Here is a 24,121-nt window from a genome sequence, read left to right as displayed (position 1 = left end):
GAAGAAGGTTTCCTGTCGGAATCTGCTCAAAGCTTAGCTTCCTAAACAAAATCCTAACGAAAAAGTCTTGGCTTCTGCTGGGGCTCTGAAAAATCGAAAGTCAGGGGGAAAAAAGTGGAATTGTCCAAAAGGAAAAGGTAGCTGTCGGGAGAACTGGGTCATTCTACAGAAGCCCAGTGAGCTCCGGGAAGTGGACAGGAAAGACTGAGATTGCCCTCTCCCTTCCGACACGTCCGCAGTTCCAGAAGAGACTCCACACGGCGGGAAACACGTCAAGGAACGGTTTAGAAATGAGCTCTCATACGCTCGCCTCTGTTTTGTTAACGCAAAAGGACTCTTTTATGTAATTTGTCCCCAGCCCGCGACAATAGCTCCTTGCGATAGATCCGTTACCATCCCGAATGTCCCCAGGAAGCTGCGCTCCCCCGAAAGTCATGGATTTTGACATTTTGAAGCTTATTCAAAAAGTCTAAGGTATCTAGTTAAATGCTTCGCTCAGATTTTTTTGCTGTTGTTGTTTTCAGAATTATTTTAAGCGTAAGGATTAAAGGCGCATTTTACAACGCGTTCAGGAAATGAATGCAGTGTCCTCCAGACGTACCTGCAACCACGTGGTCGCAGTAACACTACGTGTAGTAGCCAAGACGGGCCCCCACACCCTCGGGGCCCAAGGGTGGACGAACAGCTGAAGAAATGGAATGAAATATTCTTCGGTCGTAAGAAGGAAATCCTGCCATCTGGGGCAATATGGATGAATTTTTTTATCCTAGTCTGTGGTAGAGAGCTTTCTTTTTTTTTTTTCTTTTTAGTTTCTGGTTTCTAATTTTTTTTAATTTTTTATTTTTGTGGGGGAGGTAATCAGGTTTACTTATTTATTTTTGTAGAAGGGTTGCTGGGGGTTGAACCCAGGACCTTGTATGTGCTAAGCAGACGCTCTACCACTTGAGCTACACCCTCCCCCCTAATATGGATGAATCTTGGAGGCATTATCCTGAGTGAGATAAATCAGGTAAAGACAAATACTGTATGACATCACTTGTATGTGGAATTGCCAAAAAATGAACCCAGAGAAACTTAGAGTAGAATGGTGTTGGCCAGGAGCCGTGGGGCAGGGGGTGGATGGGGCAACGTTACACCAAGGGTCCAAACTCCTAATTGTAAGATGAGTGCGTTCTGGGGCCCTAATGTACAGCATGGTGACTGTGACAGTTGTTACTCATGACATATTGTGTACTTTTGAGTGGCTGAGAGCTTCTCTGTTCTTACAGTCCTCACTACAAAAAAGAAGGAAGGAAGGAAGGAGAGAGAGGGAGGGAGGGAAGGAAGGAAGGAAGGAAGGAAGGAAGGAAAGAAAGAAAGAAAGAAAGAAAGAAAGAAAGAAAGAAAGAAAGAAAGAAAGAAAGAAAGAAAGAGGAAAAGAAAGAGAAAGAAAGAAAAGAAAGAGGGAAGAAAGGAAGGAAGGAAGGAAAGGAGGGAAGGAAGGGAGGGAAGGAAAGAAGGAAGGAAGAAAGGAAGAAAGAGGAAAGAAAGAGAGAAAATCGTGTGAGGTGATGGCGATGCCACGTAACCTTACTGTGGTAATTATTTCACAGCATAAACATTTATTGCTCCATCTCGTTGGAGACATTAGACCTACACAGTGTTGTCCATTATATCTCAATAAAGCTGGGAAAGAGAGGGCGCAGCAGGTGGCCGCTACACATGCTGAATTTGCTGTTCAGTCGTTCTGAGTGTCGTCGGTGAAACATTTGTTCTCACGACATCTGCCTGCGCCCACGTGCCTTGGCTCCCCAGGACCCCTGGTTCCCACCCACCTCGGTGGTGACACTCTACATCCATCCGCTCACCCCCCACACCGGACTCCTCACGGGGTCCTATCTCCAGCCTTGTTGTCTCTCTCTCTTTCTCCCTCGGATTCCTGATCCATCCCCACAGCTCCGCCCCCATTTTGGAGAGAGATGAGCCTACTTCTTCCATTAAACGCTACAGCCTCTGAGCTCTCAAAGCCGTGTCTCTCTGCTTACTGTCACCAACTGCATTTCAGATCGTCTCACCTAAAGCCAAACCCGGCTCCCTCAGCGCGTGGCCGGCATTCCCCCCTGCGCACTGTCACTGTCTTTCCCTCGCATTCTACCCGCCGCGGAGCTCTGCTGCACTCTTCCCTTCAGTAGTTTCTGAGAACTTTCCTTGCCGTGGTGCCCACATCCATCCGGCCGTCTCCTCTGGTGGTGGCCAGGATGCTTCCTGTGGAAGGTCGGAAAACTTAATCCCGAAGGGGATTGTAGCTTCTGATCTGGGGGCCAGGGGTCCAAACGCCGTCATCAGGACCAGCTTCTCCCCGAGTGTCCGCGGATGGCTCCGTTCTCAAGCACGAGGGATGTCGGCAGGCTGATTACCTGATCCGCCCGGTCAGCATCACGCCAGAAAGAGACGTTCTCTTCTCCAGTACCTCAGATGCCCTGGAGCTGCGTCTGGTTGGTGCGCTGGGGGCTGTCTGCCCATCTCTGAGCCAACCAGGATGGAACGGATTGGCTGGCTAGACCCAGCTGCTCGCCGCTTCTGAAGAGGGCGCTTGGAACCACATGGCCTGGGAGTGGGAGCGAGGTGACTCCCCAAGGGAAGAGGAGCTCCGCGACGGGCAGCGGGAGCGGACGCGGTGCAGACAAGGCAGCAGGTGCCCCGCCAGGGCTTACTTCCCAGGATGCTGCAGCGAAGCCCGGATTCCCTCACAAACACAGCCAGCTGTGATCCACTGTTTAACAGGTTAAGGTCCCGGATTCCTCCGATCAGCGCTCGTCTCTGCTCAGCAAGTGTTCCACTGCCCTTTCGGCGGTGGGGGTTGTACACCTGCCCCGGGCTCATCGAGCCTGACTCTCCCACCTCGCCCCTCTCGGGCGGGCAGCGTCTCAGTCCCTCCTCCACAGAGAAGTTAGAGGTCAGACCCCTGCGTCCACGACCATCCCAGCTTCCTCCCCGCTTGTCAGGGTGGGTGAGTGTCCTGGTGCTTTTCAAAGTACGGGAAGATGCAAGCATCCAGGTTCATAAAAGATTTCTTCTGAAAAGTCTCTATCTGAAGGTCTGTTCTGCCAGTTTTCCCAGAGCACAGGGCGCCCCATTCCTGATCTCCGCCCTTCCAGGGCGTGCTGAAGGCCAGTGTCCGCAGGGGCTAACGACTCAGTCCTTGTAGAGCCGGATGGCCAGCGTCAGTCTCCAGTTGGCAACTTCAAGATGGATGTTCCACCCTCTGCCCCTCACTTCTCCTGATGCCCCTCACTCTGAGGACTTCCCCCCAGTCCCGTGGGTTCACTTCACCTCTGGACACGATTGTACACCAACTGATGATCCCCAGATATGAATATGTCCCGAGGGCCCACATCTGTGCCACGTGCTGGCGCCCTTGTCCCGTGGACCCCCTTGAACTCAAAACCCTCCTCATCCGTCCCATCCGCACTTTCTAGTTGAGAAGCAGAGTCATTCCTGACGCCTCCCCCTTCTTCCTGCTGCCTCTTCACTCCCGAAAAACAGACGCACGTGCTTACGCACTGGAGTCAACCTCGGAGTCCACTCGGCATCGGAGCCCACGCTCCTCAGCCAGGCCGCCATCACCTCTCAGCTGAATTTCTACAGCAACTGCCTTTGTCACCTCTGGGTCCCCGGTTTGACCCCCTCCAAGCCACTAAGATACCAACCTGACCCGTCCCCCTCCAGCACCAGGACGCCTCATTGCCTGGCCACCGGTTGACTCTCCAGCCTCTCCCCGTCCCCACTCACCGGTCAGAGTGTGTCTCTCCAGCCAAACTGGACAGCATGTCCACAGACACGCCGGGCTGTCCATCTCACCCCCCGCCTTCCCTGACAGGTGACATCCGGCCGCCTAACAAGTGCCTTGACAGCTGTGGAGGGAAAACGATGGAATCATGTGTGTCATAAACCTTTAAATACAAGATGAATTATGATGATCAAAGAAGCCACATTATGTCCTCAATGAAGTTCTGTGGGCACTGCACAGACCAGATGGTCTGGGGTTTTATTTTCGGCGAACAGTCAGTGATCAGGGCAGGGCTGACCACGGCTGATGTGTTTTTATGTAGTTTGTGCGCTTCATTGCATTTGTGAAGCTGGCAAGGGGTGTGGCTTCTACTGTGTTGGCATCATATTCCGAATTCATTAAAAATAGGTCAGTGACTCCACACGGGTTAACCAAGTGTCAAACGTAGTGATTAAAACAGTAATACGAGTATTTTATCCAGAAGGACGATTTTAACGTAAAGAATGGACAGATCTGAAGTGTCGATCTGAGTGTACGAAGGCAAGTGACTCTGAAAATAAGATGAGCTTTCACGAAAAGACAAGACTAACTTGTAAGAATGATCATGACTGCCTGGAAATTGGATTTTATTAAACTGACAAGAAGCCCCGGAAATGCTTGCGACATTTCGAAAGAAGTGCGTCTCCAGTAACCTTATTAGAAGAGCACCGTAATCCTTCTTATACCAAACTGGCATTCTTGTGGTTAAAGGCGAAGAAAACCAAACCGCAGAATCCCCATCAAAGATGTGTGTGTTCCTTGTCGCATAAAATGAGTACAAATCACTGTTGCTCTCGGAAGCTTGCAAAGCCAGGTGCAAATCCAGTGCCAGGTGTGCCTGGAGAGAGAGCTGGGTGCAGCCTTGGTTAAGTTCCTCTATCAGGCGGCTTTCTGTGTCGGAAGAGCAAATGCACGTATCTGCGCATTCTCGCAAATATTTTATTTTACAAACATAAGGAATTGTCGGTCTGGGCTTCACAACGCCAGCCCTCGGTGCCTGCGCTCTTCTCCGTGTCTTGGGTGACTTCCTGTTCTGCCCATTATTCTGTGGTCAGACACGTGCTTCCTGATCCTGACGCTGTAATGCTGCTGACGCGTAAGTGTGGTCCGAGACGCCGGGGACGGTGCCCTTTCCGCGGGCTTGGTGGGGGGAGGATGCGGTCAGGTGGGCAGGAATCATGTAGCTGTCAGGAAGCCGTAGGCAGTTAAAAGCCGCACCAGATGCCCTGGCTCTGTGGTCATTTCAAACATCCAGAAGTGTTGGAACCAACAAATTCTCTCTCTTTTTTTTTTTTAATTGAAGCAGAGCACGTAGGAGGGAATGCTTCTCAGCAATGAAAAGGGTTAGGGTTAGGGTCAGGATGAAAAGCAGTGAGCTGTATTGTTACCTGCAGCGGTACAGATGAACCTCCAGAACGTTACCCTGCATGAAAGAAGTAAACATAAAAGATGCTACGCTGTAAGATTCCATTCGTATGAAATCCGGCAGAGGAAAAAAACCACAACGAGAGAAATGAAATGTGTAGCCGCCAGGGGTGGGAGCAGAGAATCACATTTAAGGAACCCCAGGAAACTGAGGGTGGAGGATGGTTCTCTATCTTGATTGTGATGGTGGTCTCGTGATTGCACGCAAATACCAAAATCCATCAGACCGAAAGCTTCGTACTGGTGGCTTTTCTGGTATGTGAATAACACCCTGATAAACAAAAGAGAGGGGAAAGTTCACGGCAGGCTTGAAAATGCATGGATCTCCGCAGACTTTTAAATGTATTAAATCAGGGGCATGCAGCCTGCGGGGTAACCAGCCGTGTGTTGCACCAGGCAGCAGTTCGCCGCAGAGACAAGATTTGAAATGTGGTTTTTGGTGTGTCATGATCCACCAGCGGCCGGCGGAATGGTCGGGTCAGTGAGCCTCCTTTCTCTCCCGCTGTCCTTATCTCTTTGGGTCTGCCTTGTGACCAGCGTGGACACTCGGCAGGATTGCTGCTCTGATGGTGTATGTCTAGCGTCTGATTGGTTAGGTGGCCGTTCTAACCGGGGTGGTTGAAAAGTCTGAAAATCAGCATTGCACGTAATAGCAACTAAAAAATCTCCCAACACACACACACACACCTTCTTGGAGCCAGAAATTCAACCGGAAGAGAAAGAATTTGAGAGTCATGCTCCCCATCATTTGCGCCAGGAAACATCAAACTTCCATCTGCAGGACCTTGGAGAATTGATATATTTTTCCCTTCCCTGTTTTCCTAACTGTCCATTTGGACCCATCTTTCTTGCTCCCTGCAGGTTTCAGGTAATATTGCAAAACAAACAAACAAACAAACAAAAAAACATTTCAGTGTTTGAGCAAAGAGAGGGTTTTAATGTGCTCTTACTAAAACAGTCAGGACTGCGGCTTCCAGCCCCGGAAGCCAGCATCCAAGGTTAAGTCTGGGGACCGCCTTTTGTCATCAGAGTGAAGGTGGGGTCGTTGGTGTGGGCGCTGCAATTAGAGACACAACAGAGGCTGAAGAATGGGTTTCCTGTCACCATGCGTCATGGTCTCCAGCCTCTGTGTTGAGGAGCTATGGCAACATGAGAACGTTCTGTTTGTCAACTGGTTTCTGCTCTTTGTTTTCATTGCTGGTTCAGAGATCAAAAACTTCCAGCCTGCTTTCTTGCCACATTTACTTTCTTTTAGGAGGGGATTCACATATTTTTTTAAAATTTAAAAAAATTATTCTTTAAAATTTAAAAAAATTGTTTTGGTTGAAGCCTAGTCAGTTTACAATGTTGTGTCAATTTCTGGTGAACAGCACAGTGTTTCAGTCATACATGTACATATGTATGCTGTCTGCCAACATCAACGTACCCCAAACCAAATCAAAATCCTAGTTTTGCTGTTGAACTTGTGACAAGGGACCCAGAGGTAAGAGGCCAGAGCCGGTGCTGCTGTTCAGCGATGATAACAGGGTACCAGCCTCTTTCCTTCTTTTGACAGTGCCGTCTTGAGCAGGTTGGAGTTCTTGGTCCTGCCGTTCTAAACTCCTTTGAAGTGCCAGTGGCTCTGTGACACCCTTTGGACAATAGGAGACAACCTGATGGGTTCTGGGACTGTTTGCTTCCCTGGTACAGGCTGCACCCCTTCCTGCATCATTCTTTTTCCTGCTTGGAGTGCAGACCTGCGGCTGGAGGTGATGCAGCCATTTTGTGACCATGAGGCTCTGCTTCTCTAGGTACCTGCTCCTTTCTCAGGCAGGCTCTCCTTTGAGGTGGCAAAGATGGTTTCCAATAGCTCCAAGTTTGCCTTCTTCCAGCATAATAGCCCTATAGGAAAGAGCATGCCTGTGTGCCCACAGCTCCATCAACTGTCCTGGACATAACTTTTATCAGCCAGTTGCTCTTCCAACGAACTGAAGACTGCAAGGAAATGAGCTGCTCTACTCTGTGAGTCCTGAGCCATGTGCCCATGTGGAGACAGAGGATGCACCTCACTTCAAAGCCACTGTCTGTGTGGGGTAAAGAGGAGGGTCTGAAAAGAGGAGTAGGGATAAATCCTGGAGAGACAGAAACACCTGATTTCCACCACCATCATTGTAACCAGACCCAGCCTATGTGGCTGTTTGGGTCCCTGGGAAAGCTGATGTCATGACAGAATTGAACATTGATGTGATTTACCAGGAGAATTGCCCATGGAGATGAAGGGCAGGGGGCTGGACAAAGGCAGAGAAGTTTTCAGATCAAGACAGAGGTCTGCCTGTGCCCTCCCATCCACCCCTGTCCTTGCATATGGCATGACTCCTTTTTCAAGGCTGAATAATACTCCATCGTTTGTATATACCACCTTTTCTTTATCCTTTCATCCACCGATGGATATTTGAGGACACGGAAGTGTTGTTCACAGATGTAAAGTTCCAGTAATCCAAGATGAATACATTCTAGAGATCTGTAAACTCCATCCCTGCAGCTAACAAGACTGTTCTGTGCACTGGAGAATTTAAGAAAGTAGGTCTCGGGTTACACATTCTTACTACAAAGAAAGAAAGATGTAGGTTGGCCATCTGTGAAAGGAGAGTGGGGAGCAAGGCAGACAGGGTAGGAGGCACCTCTGAGTTTAGCACAGTTCATGGAGTCTCAGCAAAGGCACGGGGGTCCCCAGAGCAAAGGCTGCCCCAGGCGCGCTCAGCCAGGCAGCACCTCTGCGCTCAGCCGCCGGGTAGAAACCACAGAGGGAGAGGCAGGTCCCGGCTTGAACACTGAGCATCAGATCCCAAGTTGCAGCACCTGGAGGCTGTCGCCGGCCATGCACCCTGTGGTCACCTCCCCAGAAGGACCACGGCAGCCTGGGACAGCCAGCTAGCCTAGGACCAGTGACGTCCCACTCCAGTTCCCAGTGCTGTTGGTCTGTCTGCAGCCTCCAGACGTGCTCGGGACAAACCTCTTCTCTACAGGAAAGTCTATGAAAATAGAAGCCATTGCTTTTAATTAACCAGAGACACAATCACTCATTTACTTAAAAATCGTACCAGTATGAGGACGTATTCTTATTTGCTCAGGACAGAATCTTACAAGTTTAGGAACTTAAGGTGTCTCTATAGATAGATCTTGTGTATTCTATACATATAGGATATGTTGTGATTGTATTGTAATTACACAATGATATATTTATAACATTTATATTTAATATAATTTATATATTTAAGTATATTGAATTTACATATGCATTTTATATATATTCTTATAATTATATAATTATGAATATAATTATGATAATTATTCTTATATATGTATACAATATGTTACATATTATATACGTACATATATCTGCATATATGTAAATTTTTTTCTGCTATTTTACAAGCAGATTCCAGGCAAACATAGTTAAAGGAAAACGTTTAAGAGCAATTGATCGCACCAGCTTTTCTCTCCCTTAAAAATGCTTTTTAAATCACCCACTGCAAATAAAAATGGCAGTGAGGGGGAGTATAAAACCAAGAATTCAACTCTTTTGTAAACAGAGGATAATTACTTTGTGCCCATGAATCTTGGCAGCCTGGATTTCGATAACTTGGGGTGGCTAAATTTGAAATCGTTCGAGCGAAGCCTGGCTAAACGTTTGGTGTTTGTCCTCCCGCAAAAAGTTTGGAAATATTAAGAAAATATTTGCTTTTAATTTGGGTTATTTCATTGAAAGTGTCCAAGAGCAAAGACTGTGCACCCTCTGTAGGAATTTAATTATTAGAAAGAATTATTGGGGTCTAACGGGCTCCACACACGTTCAGGGAAATAGAGCTGGATGGTATTTAAGCGTAACATCGTCACCATTGCTTGATGAACCCTTTTTCATGAGTTTGCCACTAAATATGTTTTGGGTATGTTGGATTCTGATCCATGCTTGTGATCTGCAAATTTTTTGGAGAATCTCTTGTAGATGGGTGCTTGTTTTTTTCTTAAAGCAGTCACTTTTCAACCCCCAAATCAGGAAAATGCACCAGAGTCTGGAACCCTCTCTTACGTGCTCCGTACAAGAACATGTACGTGCTTACTCAGCCACGTGTGCGATACGCATGACTGTCTTCATATGGAATTGCATGTATAAGACACCGTTTGTGTTTTAGTTTTTTCGTTAGTGTCTTCTGTTATCTGTGTGTCACGATCTTCCACGTGGATCCGCTGCATGGATGTTTGGGTGGCTGGAGTCGACCCAACCGCACATGAAAACACCTCAGGGGCAGTTAAAATGCTGATTTGATGCCTTCCCCACCACTGCCCCACTGAATCAGGACCTCTGGGCGTGGGTCCTGGGGGCCGGCATTTGGAAAGTCCCTTGGATGACTCTGATGGGTGGCGAACCCTGCTGTGTGCTCAGCCCCACGGTCTTAGCTCCAGCCGGCATCTAAGCGCCCATCTGGGATAACCCGCAGGTGTGACGCTCTTGCTAACTTCCGCAGTGTGCTGTGCGGTGGTTTGCGACAGTCAGCACTTGCTGATCGCTCTGAATCTGTTTGTTCCTTTGGCTCCTATCTGTAGCCCTTCCTAGAATAAAGTTCCATGAAGATGGGACTTTTTAACTGTTGTACCTCAAGCATCCAGAACACTCTAGAAAGTGCTTGTAGCACGTTGGGCCCCCCTGAAGCAGACCCCAAGATGGAGCTTAGCCTGCAGGATGTTCCTTAGGGACCTACACTTGTAGGAGGGAGGGGACAGAAGCACAGTGGGGCGGAGGGAGAGGCTGAGTGCAATGCAGCCCCCAGGGGGCTCAGCGGACCCCACAGGGGCCCTGGGGCTGGGATGGCCCCTGGGAGCTGTCCTGGGTTGGAGCGAGGAGGCTGGACCTCTGTGCCCCCCACCGATCAGTCACCAGGTGTAGACATCCCTGGAAAGACAGCCACCTTGGGTGAGGTGGCTTTCTTCAGTGGGAGCCACCCCCCAGAGGACTGACACCTGAGGGCCACCCTCCAGCAGCTCTCTTGGCAGCTGGAGGAACTCACACTTCCTTCCTAGAGACCGAAGTGTGGCGGGAAGGGGCACACCACAGCAAAGCACCACAGTGCTCAGAAATACTGCAGAAAGTGTGTTTTTCCAGTTCTCCCCGCCGCTGCAAAAAAAAAAGCGCTTTGATTTTTGAATGTGCATGCATGTACCTCACCTTGGAGAGTAAACTCAAGAAACAGGCTTTGGGAAGCACCCGTGAGGATCTATACATCCGTAAGATGTGCACGACGGGGCTGAGTCCTGCTCAGGACCCTGGGATGGGGCAGGCGGAAGGCACCTGAGAACTGCCTGCCCAGGAAGAGGAGTATTTCCCCACCACCAGCTCCTGCCCCGCACTGGTCAACGGGCGTCCAGGGTTCTTAGCGCCCGTCCACTTCCACGTGTGCCTGTGCGTCCACAGGGCCGAGCAGAAGGTGACCAGCTGTCCTGGTCTGCCCAGGGCTGCCCCAGTTTGAGTGCCAAAAGTCCCACATCCCAGGAAGCTCCTCTGTCCTGGGCTACCCCAGCACAGGTTCCTCCAGGTGCTCATGAAGCCAGAGAGAAGCCTCCAGGCAGAGAGGAAGTGATGGTCAGAGCCAGGCGGGGCGCTGGCAGCCACACCTGCAGGACGCTGGATCCAGCAGCGACCACGGAGGTTAAAACCCAGGCGAGAGCATGTGCGACAGGGCTCAAGAGGTGTCTGGCCTGACATGCCAGCTGGCCTTGCTCCCCGACATGCTCAGCCTCACATCTTCATTCAGACACCTGGGTGCCCCACTCAGGCCCAGATCTGTCCCGCTGCAGTGGAATTCGCTTCTTCCTTGGCTTGAGAAAGCTCCTGCTTTCAACCCGGCCAAAAATCTGAGGTAAAGGAGAGAGAAGTGCTTCCAAAAGCCCCAATGCTTAGCAGACGCCTGAAGCGCAGGTTGTTGAGGTCTCCTTAAACGGCCAATATTCCCGTGCAGTCGGCTTATTTGCTTTCATTTGTAGACGAGGAAGGACCAAAATTTGGCTCTTGGGGAACCTTCCGGACCTGCGGGAAGCCACGGGCGCTGGCCAGGTCTCCCCATATCTGCTGCTTTGCTGGGTCTCAGCTGCTGTCAAGTAATTCGCGTCCACTGCTCCGGGGAGGTCTGGCCCGGGGGCCAGGGAGGCATTTGGCAGGAGGAGGCAGGACGCGTTGGTCAGTGCAGTGCCCCACTCCAGGCCCTGGTCTTTTTTTAGAAGATCACAAGGTGAGGAGAAAAAGCCCTCTTTGGGTGTGAGTGATTGGAAACAGCAAAACCTTAATGAAGGAAATGTGTGCTTTGGTACATGTGGTGAGCTATCGTGATAGGACCGCCTCGATGCAAATGTGTTAATTCGTTTTAGGAGAGCCCCCACCCCCGGCCTCCACGATTGATGCACAGATGCTTTCGGCACCAGATGCTTTTCCTCTGAATGTTTCTCTGAAGCCATCGAGGTAGTTCAAATGCATCCCCTGTGTCTCTTCGATGTCCTCCCCCATTGCAGGGTGCCACACGCCCCCGAATCACCACTGATGAGACATCCTCCCAGCGGCTCTCGGCATCCCGCGTTCCAGTGACAGATCTGTTAGCACTTGTGCCCCCCCCCTTCATGTAGGACTTGGCCCTCTCTGGTAATTCCCTGATGCTCATAATGAAGAGAAAAGCTCTTTGTTAAATGTACAGTTTTAGTGCTAGTAAGGCAGAGGGGAGCGCTCTGCTCTGGCTCATCTTATCGGACCCTTGAAGCACGGATTGAAGGAGAACCCCACGGGGATTCAAGGAATGTTAATTCAGTCCCTAATACGAGTTCCTGCCGAACGCGGACGTGTCGTGCTGCAGTCATTCCCGCAGCACCCCAATCGTGCGGGCGTATTTTTGTTCTCCCGTCGGCCCAGTGCCTGCCTGGAGGAGGGGATGCCCGCAGCCGTGAATGGGGCCTGGACACGAGATGTTATCTGCAGTAACTGAACGGGGACAGAACGGTATCACTGTAGCATCCTTCTCACTGCTGCGTACACGTCTGTCCTTCCCTCATATCCGTCCAAGTGCTCCAGGAACTCTGCGGGACGAGAGGTCTGGGGGCTGGAAACTGCAGACAGGATCGGGCTGGAAAAGGGGAGACACAGAGACAACAGAGAGGAAGCCATGTCCCCAGCGTCTCAGAACCGCCCACAGATTTTTTTCAGTTGGCTCTGGAATGCCACCGAAATAGAGGTCACAGATATTTATGTGAATAAGGGTACATGGATGTAAGTATGGAGAAAAATGATAGGTACTGATATCAGTGCACTGAAATCCTCTGTCTGTCTGGCCTGGGCTGATTTTATTCTATTATTTTATTTATTTATCTTTGTATTAACATAGTCGCTTCACAGTGTCGTGTTAGTTTCAAGTGTACAGCAAAGTGGTTCAGTCATGCACATACATACATGTTCTTTTCCAGATTCTTTTCCTCCATAGGTTATTACAAGATATTGAATATGTTCCCTGTGCTGGACAGCAGGTCCTTGTTTATCTGCTTTATATAGTGTGTGTCTGCTAATCTCGAACCCCTCATTTATCCCTCCCCCTCCCCCCTTGCCCCTTTGGTCACCATAGTGTGTCTTCTATGCCTGTGAGTCTAATTTTGGTTTATAGGTAAGTTCGTTTGAATCATGTTTTTAGACTTGGCCGGGCCACGGCGCTGTGAGTAGGTGCACAGGGTGGTCCCCGTAGGTGCTCAGGTCCACAAGCCGTCTGCTCCCCGCCCTCAGCGAGACCTGTGCGAACTCAAGCATAAGCATCGAGGAAGGCTTCTAGCCACTCAGTGTGATCGCATCCTCCAAACTCACCTTTATTGAATTTCACAAAACTTCATCTGGGCTGGATTGGAAATTAAAGGAGAAAAAATTAACTTTCTTTATCACAGCAAGACTAAGAAGCCCGAGCTGGAAGAACTCTATTCTTCTGTTGGCAAAACGCAGACCCACTGAGCTGGTCTCCCGCTAAGTTCTGGGAGGATGGAAGGAGCGAGTTCCCAGGATGTGGCCCTCACCTTGTCTGGTCACATACAGCTTCTGTTCAGAGATGGTGTCTCAGAGGGGTGTTAAATAGAGGGTCTGGCATTTTCAAATGTCAGCTTACGTCATCCCTCTAGAAACGAGCACAGTTCCAGGAACCGGTCCCATTATTTCTGAACCAGGTCGTGTTATCGCTCCCTGGGAACCAACAGAAAAGCAGGAAGCGTCATGAATAAACGCCAGCCGTCCCCGCCTCTCCGCCAGCCTGGTCGGGATGTGCTTCATCCCAAAGATAAACGGCCCATCCTCTCGTCGGCCTCTTAGGATGACTTACAGCCGCAGCCACTCCACAGTAACGGGATGGGGACATCCAATTACACCAGTAGCCGGCACCAGCGTTCCTCCTGGGGCAGAAATTGCATTTACCGGCCAAGAGAGAAAGGGAGGTGCCGGCGCTGAAACTTAGGTTTGTCCAACACTGAGCAAATCCACCGAGAAAAATGAAGGTGTGGAGCATCAAAAGTTGCGTACAAGAACGTTCGTGGCTGCATCACGTGATCCCCAGAGGCTGGAAAGGAGCCAGACGCCCACCCACAGGAGAGGGAATCACACAGTGAAGCGCTGCTCGTCGGGGACCATGAGTGTGGACACAGCCTGCAGAGCTGAGAGGTGACAGCAAAGCTGGAAAGCGGCGAGGACAAGTGGTACCGTGTCTTTTCTGCAGAGCTCTGGAATGAGCGCAACTGCTCCGTGGGGAGAAAAGCCAAAACCATGGCTAACGGGCGGCGGGTGATGGAGAGGAGGGGCGAGGGAGACTCTGGGAGGCTGCGCGTGGCTGCGCATGGCTGGGGCTCAGAGGGGTGTCCAGGTGTCGACAGGTGTTAAGCATGTGCTGAGCTGCGCGGGTAAGATGCGTGCCCATCCGGGTCGTAAGTTATTACTCAGCTTTTAGAGAAAGAGAAGTCCCTGTGTGTCCGGGTGAGACACGGAGGTCGGGGCTGTGGGTGGAACCGGTTCTCCTGGAGCCAGGTGAGCACGAAGCTTGTGATGGAGCTGGGGGGGGTGAGGAGGGGGGTGGTGAGGACACAGATGCGAGGGCGTGTGAAGGGCGACGGGAGCCCCTCCCCCGGCACCTGAGAATCTGCAGGAAATTTAACAGTTTCTGGGAAACCTCCTGTGAGGGGATCCTTTGTGGAAACCAGCAAAGGACCTCTTGGCTTGGACTTCAGTGAACCTGAAAGAGCCCAGGGGGTGGTCCCGGAGCATCTGAGCAGCAGAAACGGACATGCTGGGAGCCCTCCTGAGGTCCCTTCCTCCCCGGCACCCTCGGACGTGAGCTGTCGCACCCGGCCACGTCCAGAGCGCTTAGGGCAGGGGCGACGAGCTCGGTGACCCGGAGTGGCCAGGACATGCAACACGCTCCATGGCCTGTCCCATTCCAGGGCATTGCACCAATGATCTTTTGATGTCAAAAGTCTGTTTTGTTCTTGTGTTAACTGGCAGCAGCACTGTTTCACTCCGGGGTTGGTCCCTGAATGCAGAGGGTATCAGAGAACACGAGCAGGTCCAGCGGGCCGCGGGCCAGCCTAGCTCCCGCGCCCCTGGGACCCAGAGCAGTCAGGGCGCCGTCCTGGGGGAGCGGCAGGCGGTGACAGGGGTGCACGGCCCTCCCCCGGGGGGGCCGTGAGATTCGGGGCGGGGGCTGAGAGCACGCGTCCCAGGGCCGCCGGGCCCTCCCGCTGCACGGGACGCTTCCTGATTCCAAATACCTTTCCTGTGTCTCCCCTGTGCTTACAGGAACGCCGGTGTCTGCTTTCCATTTACCCCCCATCTTCAAAAGAACGGCTTTCATTCTTACACTTCTGAGTGTTAGAAACCTGAAGTTTACTGAGAAGGATTTAGAACCTCCCACAAGCTCTACTTTTAAGGGAAAAGCACAGAACAGTGGCCACCCTCTTTTTTTAAAGAAAAATAAGAAAATATGTACTCAAACGCTTGTATATACACGGACTCTTCTGGGAGGCTGCACAGGACTGGGCATGATGGTCACCTTCAGGGTGGGGAGCGGGGGGCAGGGGAGCCGCAGCTGGAAGGGCGAGGGGCTTAATTCTCACCGCACTTTCTTCCTCCTGTGCTGTTTGGCCTTCGAACCATGAGTCTGTACCAACTTTCCATTCTTTTATACCAAAACAAAATTTAAAGATTTAAAAGAAAATCTCCAATGAGGTATGTACTCAGACTCGAAAAGCCAATGTGAAACATTCGTGATGTGTGACAAAGCTCTAGGAATTTTTTAAAAACCGCTGAGAGGAGACCCATCCTTATGGATAGAAGTGTTTCTCCCCTTGGCAACGGAGTCTGAGATCAGACCGTCACTTCGGAGCTAACCTGAGCGTTCTGGGTGGGAATTCGGGGGCCAGTGCCTGACATACAGCCCCAGGAGCTGGGGTGCTGGGGTTCCTCCCAGCTGTGACCCCAGACCACCCGCCGGATCTCTCGATGCCCTCTCGACTTCCTCTCTCACAACGTAGGCACAACAGTCCTTACCTCCGGCAGTTGCTGGAAGATTAAATACAACATGGAAGGCCCAGAGCAGTGCCTGGGGTGCAGTAACTACTGTCATAAACACTGGAGGAGGAGGGGATTTGAGCCAGTTTTGATACTTAATTAATAACGACAGAGCATAGCTTCCACGCTTGGGTTCACTTTTGGTGAAACTTCTGTGTTGAAATTTTGGTGGTTTTTGGCCAAAGCCCAGTGACATGGATCCGCCATTGTAGCATCACACGGGGACAGTGTCCCTGCCCTGAAAATGCTCCGTGCCCTGCCCTTCATCCCCCCGTCCCCCTTGACCCCTCATTGCTCGACTGTCTCCAGAGTTTTGTCTCTCCCAGGAGGTCGCAGGGCTGGGACCACACAGCAGGCAGCCTTTTCAGGTGGGCCCCTCTCACTGAGCAGGACGCCCACACCGCCAGCAACGCCACTTGCGGAGGCGGGGAATCAGGGCGTCGAGTCGGTGATGCCGAGTCAGCACCGGCACCGCAGGGCTGCGTCTGAGAGGCGTGTGTTCAAGAGCACTCACGTCAGCCTTGTCAGGGCTACTGCGCGGCATCGCCGGGTGTGGAGCGGAGAATCCTCGAGCCCAAAGCCGCCGGGAAAGCTGGGCTTTTGTTGAGGGGTTGCGAGGGAGGGAGGGTCTCCATAATCGGCTCGCATTCACCTTAGAAGATGAAATCAAAGCCGGAGACTCTGAGAACAGATGGGGGCGGATTTCATGTTCGTGAGAAGCTCCTCGGATCAGCCGGGCCTTTGTGCAGCGAGAGGGTAACAGAACTCCTCCTGCCCTGGGCCCCGAGAGCCCTCCGCCCGTGGCTCCCAGCTGTCCGTCTAAGTGAGAGTCAGCCGGGGCGTCCGTCAGAATGCAGACTCACCGGCCCAGCCGGGGCCTCGGCGGGGAGGTCTGTTAGCTCTCCGGGGCTGTCCTCGCAGGTCGCCGCTGGCTGGGTCACTTCCTTCCTCCTCTCACAGATCTGGGGGCCGGAATCCCAAAACCAAGAATAGCAGCAGTGCAGCCCCCTGCTTTGGTGACACATGGCCTTCCTCTGCCTGAGCCCCGGGGGAGCTCTGGGTAGCAACACACACGCACGGTTTATCCTTCCTTGAGGCAAGCCAGGAAGTCACGGGGCGGAGAGGGGCGGTGCGAGGTGCGTGGCACCCAGGTAAGTCTGCGGGTGCAGCTCCAGCGCCTAAGGGCGGCCTCCCAGGGCAGACCCAGCATAAATCGTCAGCAGAGCCCCTGCAGCACGTGGGGATGAGTGCCCCCAACCAGTGCAAGAGACCCCCGGGGAGGGGGCGGTCCCCACAGCATCCGTCCTTACAGCGTCTGCAATATCGGAAAGCAAACACCAGCGCGCACCTTCAGACCCACCCCTCACCGTCCGGACCTCGAAACAGCCACGGAAAAGGGAAAGAAATACTTCTCTTTCCTACTCCGTGCTCTCGCTTTTCCTTTCTCCATGGTTTACGATAAAAACGCCTGCGTCCCCCACCCTCTCTCGCCTCTTCACAGGTTTCGGACAGGTGTGACTACGTCTTTGTCAATGGGAAGGAAATGAGGGGCAAGGTGAACGTGGTGGTGAACTTCACCTACCAGCACCTGCACAGCCCCCTGGAGATGACGGTGTGGGTCCCCCGGCTGCCCCTGCAGATCGAGGTCTCGGACACCGAGCTCAACCAGATCAAGGGCTGGCGGGTCCCCATCGTCTCCAACAAGAGGTGAGTGTGCTGGTCAAGACTTCCGATCAGAAACCCACGGCAGGTGCGCTTAGGCTAAAAGTGGAAACTTACAGGGTAGCTCATTTCAGGCGTGAACTGATGCGGGGGGTTCGGTGGTACCCTTGAGACGGGGTTTCTCTCCACCTCTCGGCTCTGGTTTCCTTTGCGTTGGCTTCATTCTCTATCAGGCTTCTCTCACCGGGTTCCAGACTTGGACTCTGTCTTCTCTGCAACTCTGCAGAAAGGACATCCTCGCTCCCCCAGTAATTCCAACAAAAGCCCTGGAGTTAAGTCTTACCCTCACTCGGCTTGTGGGCCCCATCCCTGATCTAATCACCATAACCGAGGAGATAGAATGCGCTGGTCGGCCGAGGAGGCTTCAGCCACAGTCCCCTGGCTGGAGCCAGAGGAGCTCAGAGAAAGAGGTCAAGCCTGCCTGAACCGACTCAGAGGGGAGGATTGACTCTGGGAGGGCGTGAGCAACAGTCGTCCACCAGAGAGACAACTGAACAGGTGCTGCCTGACCCGGGCCGTCTCTTGGTGCCCCCCGCCCAGAAGCCCTGAGATCGTCTGAGGCTGGTCACCTGTGTGCCTGGCATCACTCTGACGGTGTTTGATGGAGCGATGTCTCCACCATCCACATTAAGCGACAAAATGGACATCGGGTACAAAGACAACTGTAAAAGCTCAGGCTCTTTGGTCAGAGGTTTTGTCACCTCAGAGAAACCTGTGCTTAATTAAGGAACCATATAAAAGTCAGCCCTAGGAGGTCAAAGGTGAGCGTGTGCAGAATTAGATGAGGAGATATTCCTGGAGTCTGGGTACTCAGCAGGGAGCAGAGAAGTGGCATTTACCTGAGGGCTAATTTTATATTCCCCTCCTTGGGTGTCCACCCCGTTTCGTCCCTGCTGCCCCTGGCAGAGGGGACGGCTTCAGGAATGATGGCTTGGGTCCCTTGTGCAGCTGGAAGACGGTTTCAGCCATGATCCTTTTCTTACCCACCGGGGTTCCTGATGTTGAGTTGGGAGAAGGGATGAGTTAAGAGTGAAGAGCGATGCTGCCGAGGGCAGGCAGCTGCAGGGGAAGCCTCGCCCGGGAGCCGGCCGCGTCCGGTGCCGTCACCACTGCCCAGCCCAGACGCGGCGACGGAGCTACCGCGGGAGGTGGGCGGCTCTCCAGCCCGAGACTGTGACGGAGCTGAGGGGCGCCACCTGCGCGGAAGGCATCCGGTGTTGAGGGCGCAACGAGCATCCGCCTCCGGGCCAAGCCATCCCCGCCCTTCCTACGGTGACTCCCACGTAGCACCTCGCTGAGTTACGCACTCCCCGCCCTCGTGTGCTGGTCTGCAGGGCCGTACCGGCCATCCGTAGCCTATCGTGTCAGTGATCCCTTCTACATAACTTAATACTTATCCCCAAACCAACTGGCTTAAAAGAAAAATCTGTATGACCTCATTGTTTCTCTGCATCAGAAAATCCAGGCAGGGCTTAGCCGCGTCCCTTCCAGGCTGCAATCCAGTTGTCAGCTGCAGCTGTGGTCTCATCTCGAGGCTCATGTGGGGAAGGATCTGTGTCCAAGCTCATGAGGTTGTTGGCCGACCTCAGCTGCTCCCATTGAGCTGACGGCCCCAGTTCCCCGTCGGTTGTTGGCCAGAGGCCACTGACAGTTTCTAGCCACGGGATGTCTCCACAGGGCCGCCCACCACATGGCAGCTGGCTTCCTCAGGGCTCAAGGAGAGGGTGCCGAGCAAGCAGAAGTCATAGTCTTTTCAAACCTAACCTTGAAAGAGACATCCCGTGACTTTTGGTGTAATCTTTTGTTGGAAGAAAGTGACTAGGTCCAGCTCAGGTGCAAAAAGGAAGGGGATCTCATTCAGTGAAAACCAGGAGGTGGGGACCACGGGGGACACCTTCGACCTCTGCTGACCACACCCGCCCACTCGGACTCGCCAGCACGCGGGCTGTACCAGTGGTCAAGTACTCTGAGTATCACCCCAGGCTGTGATCGCCCTGAGGACAAGTGTCCTGCCCTCTCTCCTTTCCACCCCCAGCCTCCCACCTTTGACCCAACAAATTGGCATCTGTTAAACTGAACCAACCCTTTGACAGGCCAGCTCGGGACAGCGAGGAAGAGGATGAAGACGAGAGGAGGGGCCGAGGCTGCACCCTCCAGTACCAGCACGCCATGGTGCGGGTCTTGACTCAGTTTGTGGCTGAGGCAGCGGGCCCTGCAGGCCACCTGGCCCACCTGCTGGGCTCAGACTGGCAGGTGGACATCACGGAGCTGGTGAACGACTTCATGCAGGTGGAGGGGCCCCAGATCGCCAGGCTGCACGGGGGACAAGTCCTGATCGGCCAGGAGCTTGGGATGACCACCATCCAGGTAAGAGAGCCCCAGAGGCGAGGACTCTCGCTAGCCTCACATCTGCCCGGAGTCTGCGTGCCTCGAGTGAGGGGCAGGGAGAAGGAGAGGTGACTCTGTCTCCAAACTCAGGTCCAGCTACTCGCTGCTCAAAAGCCAGTGCTCGAGAGACAAGGGTTGGTAGGAAAGGAAAGGTTGTTTGTCCTAGAGGCTGGCAGCCTGGGGAGAAGGTGGACTCATGTCCAAAAGCCAACCCCCCACTGCCCATCGGGGGCAAGAGATTTTAAAGGGGAGTTTCAGGGGTACAAAGGCGAGGGAGGGGATAATGTGCAGAACCGCATAGTCAGCTCTGACAGTCATCTTGAAATAGGTCATGCAGTGGTGTGAACAGCGTCCTCTTGAATTTTTTAAGTACAGTTAATCTTCACCTCCAGAGTGGGCTCGTCCCCACTTCCTTGAGGCCAGTTCTCAGAACGGTGGCAGCTGAAGCAGCCTATGTGATGGCTGTAGTCTGGTCATCATGCGGGTCACGTCTTCCACTGGTGGGGGTTTTAGTACCTACAAAACAGCTCGAAGGATGTGGCTCAGAATAATTTCCCCAGCCCCTGGCGAGGAAGTAAAGGTCCTTGACTTTGTGTAATGGCTGAACTGTTATTCTGTGTTGCCTGACTGTTAACCTTTGTTTCTGCATTTTCTCCTTTCTCTGATTAAATTTATTCTTTGGCTAAAGTTTTTCTACAGACAGGAGGCAGGCAGAGGACACTGGGAGGGGGGGAATCTGTCCCATTGGGTCCTGCTCAGTTAGTTACACAGATGCTCTTCCGAAGCAGGGTCTCCTCTTCAGGGTCCACACTGAATGTGAGCCTCAGCCCCTAAGTCATCACCGGTGTCCAGAGACAAAGGAGACTCTGGGACATTGGCACCTGGGGTCGGGCTCGCAGCTGAGTTTATCGGAGGAGGCAAGCTGATATTCCAAAATGCAACTGAGTGTCACAGTTCGTGGCTCCCCGAAGTGTGGACCGTGAGCTCCTGGGGCACACAAGGCGACTTAGGTGGTACACGGACCCATCGTCTCTTCTTTGAGTGCACCTGGTAATTGGTGATGGTGCATATAAGGGAGAAACGCCATGTCAAACTGGCGTGTCAAAACCATTTTTCTTTGACACTATGAAGTTTTTTAAAACAACTCTTTTAAGTAAAATATTTTTAAACAACACATAAGGAACAGCAGAGTCAGCAAGAGCGCTAAGTGACAGCAGGAATGGTCCACGCTGAGGAAGAATCAAAGTCAGTCCTCGGGCGAATGCAAACGTCCGTTCTGTGCACGGTGCGTGGTGGAGTTTATTTGCACGCGGGGTCCGGGCTGCCGAGTCCCATGCCGTTCTCTCCTTGACACCCTCATGCTGTTACTTAAAAAAAATGCATTGCACTTTCCCAAGCCTGCATCTGCTAGAAGCAGGTGTAGTGGGAAAGACTCGTCTTTGCTCTCTCTGCCTCTTCCGTCGGCCCCCACCCCTGGCTGGCACGGAGCAGCGTCTGTGCCGTGGGAGGGACTTCGGGACCGGCAGGGAGCCTTTCCTCGCTATGTCGGTTCTGCCTTTCAGATCCTGTCGCCTCTGTCGGACGCCATCCTGGCGGAGAAGACCATCTCCGTGCTGGACGAGAAGGTGGCAATCACGGACCTCGGGGTGCAGCTGGTGACAGGGCTGTCCGTCTCCCTGCAGCTCAGCCCGGGGAGCAACAGGGCCATCTTCGCCACAGCGGTGGCCCAGGAGCTGCTGCAGCGGCCCAAACAGGTGTGGGGGTGGGGCCTGGGGCACCGCAGGCGGGGCCGCACACCGGGGGGGTCACACGGCTCTCGAGGGGTCACATGGTGCAGCTGAATTACACGTCAGTGGGGCTGTTGACTGGGTGGAGTCCTGCCTTAAGCGGGTCACACATCAGGAGAGGTCGCACAGTGGGCTGAGGTCACACGTGAGATCAGGTGTCACTAATTTGGGATCTTGCAAAAGGGGGAGGGGTCGCTCATTGAGTGTTTCTGTTTTGAAAGGGGTTGTGAAGGGGTGACTGTTCTGCCTCAGGCTTCCTAGCCCCCCAAACAGAGATGCCCCCCAAAAACAGTTTGCAATGAATGAATGATTGCAGATGGGAGACCCGGGCCCCACCCCCCACGAAGTGTCACCTGGCTGTGTCACGTTCCTCCACCGTCCAAACATCCCGGCTCCAGACACCGCTGACCTCCTGGAGCAGTGAGGTGGATGTGAGGGCAGGAACGGACTCCCAGGAAGGGTCTGCAGCCTTCTGCTAAGTCCCTGCCCAAAAAAATGGGGTCACAGGTCTGGGGGGTCAGAAGGAGACGGGAGGAGATGGCTGCCACGTGTGCTGTTAAGCTCAGAGCATGAGTAACAACCAGCCATGGTGTCAGTCGTAGTCCCATTTCTCTTTATTCGAACCAGCGTGTGCTAATGGAGGGGTCTGCGTGCGCGCGCCGCGTATGCACGTGGGTGTGTGTTGTGCGGGTGCGTGTGTGCTGTGTGCACTCTGTGTGTGTGTGTTGTGCATGCTGTGTACACTACACATTGCGTGTGGTGAAAATTGTCTGTGTTGTGGGTGTGTGCCTGTTGGGGTGCATACCGTGTGCTGTGTCTTTGTGCCTTGATACAGTGATTTTCAAACACAGGGGACTGTTCGAAGGGCACTTGGAAATGTCATCCGATCGCCTCCCATCAGAGGGGGATAAACATTATTTCTGAGAAAGAACCTGGGTGAACTTTGATTAGCAACCAAGACAGCAGTCTCGAGCCGTCAATTCCCTGCTTCCCGTGAATGGGGACGGTCCCCCCGTGGGGGGCTGGAAGGCCTCCAGCCCACGTCCGGGATTTGCGGGCGGCTTCCTTCATCGGCCAGGAGCGCCCCCTGGAAGCCGCCCCTGGGCGGGCACGCTGGCACCTGGAGCCCTCTTGCACCCGCGGAGGCTGGGACTGTAGCCGAGCGGGAAGCGGCCCGAGCAGGGCCTGCCGCTGGACGCCGGGAGCCGAGTCGTTTCCCAGCCTGTGCCCGTCCCCGAATGTGCCCCTGTCGGGTCCCAGCTGGCCCCTCGCCCCTCCACGCTGCTCTTTGTGTGCAGGGGTCTGGGTTAAAAAGCACTTGAAAGTGCATGGTCTCCATCCCGGAGGCGAATCCTTCCAGAGGCAAGCCTCCCTCGTCTAGGGGCAGGAGGATGGCAGCCTGAATGCATGTGACAGGTAGCGAAGGAGAAGTAGCCCCAGGCCCCCTCCTGTCTTCCTGGGGCCATCAAATCAGGTGGTGCCGAGACACAGGACCCGGCCACCGAGCTAGCGCATGCCGGACGTGCTGAGCCACACGCGTGCCCCTGAGGTTCACTCTGCGCCTGGTTTGGGCAGAGCTTAGTCCCTGCCTGCAGCTGGGCTCTGACACTCCAGTTTCAAGACCTCCAGGGTGCGTCTGAAGTGCCTCCTGTGATTTCGTGGCAGGGTGGGAGAACCTGGCAGCCCAGGGTCACGGCCAGTGGCTTTGCGCCATCTTGGCGGTGGTCTCCGCTTAGCAGCCAGTCCAAGCCAAGGTCGCACAAGGTCAGTGTTCACGGGCTGAGCTGAAGGAGGCGCCGAGGCCACCAGTCATGTTGCAGAAGCCTTTCTTCTCTCTTCCAAAGGCTGGATGCCATCGGGAAAACATCGCTGTTGCGGTCAGGGGCTCTTTGGTTGCAAGAAACGCAAAGCAAGTTAAAAGTACATGGGATAATAAATATTATTGTTTGTTATGAGAAACCAGGATAGAGAGACTCTCACGGGCCCAGCTGTAAGAACTTGGGAGGCCTGGGGGGCAGTGGGCTCACTCACTCCCCTGCTGTCATCAGAGCAGCACTGTGCCCAGGCCCTGCGGGTCCACTGTGGTTGCTCCACAGCGGGGCTTCGCTCCTGAGCTTTGCAGGAGCTCGCACTCCTCTTCCCACCACTAAGACCTTCAGTCCTGTCTCTCCTGTTTCAGACTGGAGCGGGAGGGACCAGCTGGCTCAGAGCTGCTGGGGTCAGGGTCCCCGGCAGCAGCCGTCCTCCGGGTGCCACCAGCCATAGCTGGGTGGGCGGGGCACGGGCCTCTTAGGGCTGGGTGCCCTTCGGGGCTTGGGGTCGTGCAGGTCCTCCAGGGGGCAGGAGCAGCGGCGGTGGGGGGGGGGAGCAACGGGCTGTCAACCACAG

General features: G+C 53.3%; 1 protein-coding gene across 3 annotated transcripts in view; it reads left to right on the top strand.

Moving 5' to 3' along the window:
• Positions 1-24,121, top strand: part of TMEM132D (transmembrane protein 132D) — a 527,348-nt gene that overhangs the window by 499,192 nt on the left and 4,035 nt on the right. For all 3 annotated transcript variants that reach the window (XM_072953620.1, XM_072953621.1, XM_072953622.1), the window contains exons 6-8: positions 17,338-17,543; positions 19,652-19,925; positions 21,509-21,700. In XM_072953620.1, the coding sequence (XP_072809721.1) occupies positions 17,338-17,543; positions 19,652-19,925; positions 21,509-21,700 (672 nt within the window). The remainder of the gene's footprint in view (positions 1-17,337; positions 17,544-19,651; positions 19,926-21,508; positions 21,701-24,121) is intronic.

Source organism: Vicugna pacos, chromosome 32 (assembly GCF_048564905.1).
Source record: "Vicugna pacos chromosome 32, VicPac4, whole genome shotgun sequence".
Taxonomy (NCBI): Eukaryota; Metazoa; Chordata; class Mammalia; order Artiodactyla; family Camelidae; genus Vicugna; species Vicugna pacos.
This window is presented reverse-complemented; position numbering and strand designations above follow the sequence as displayed.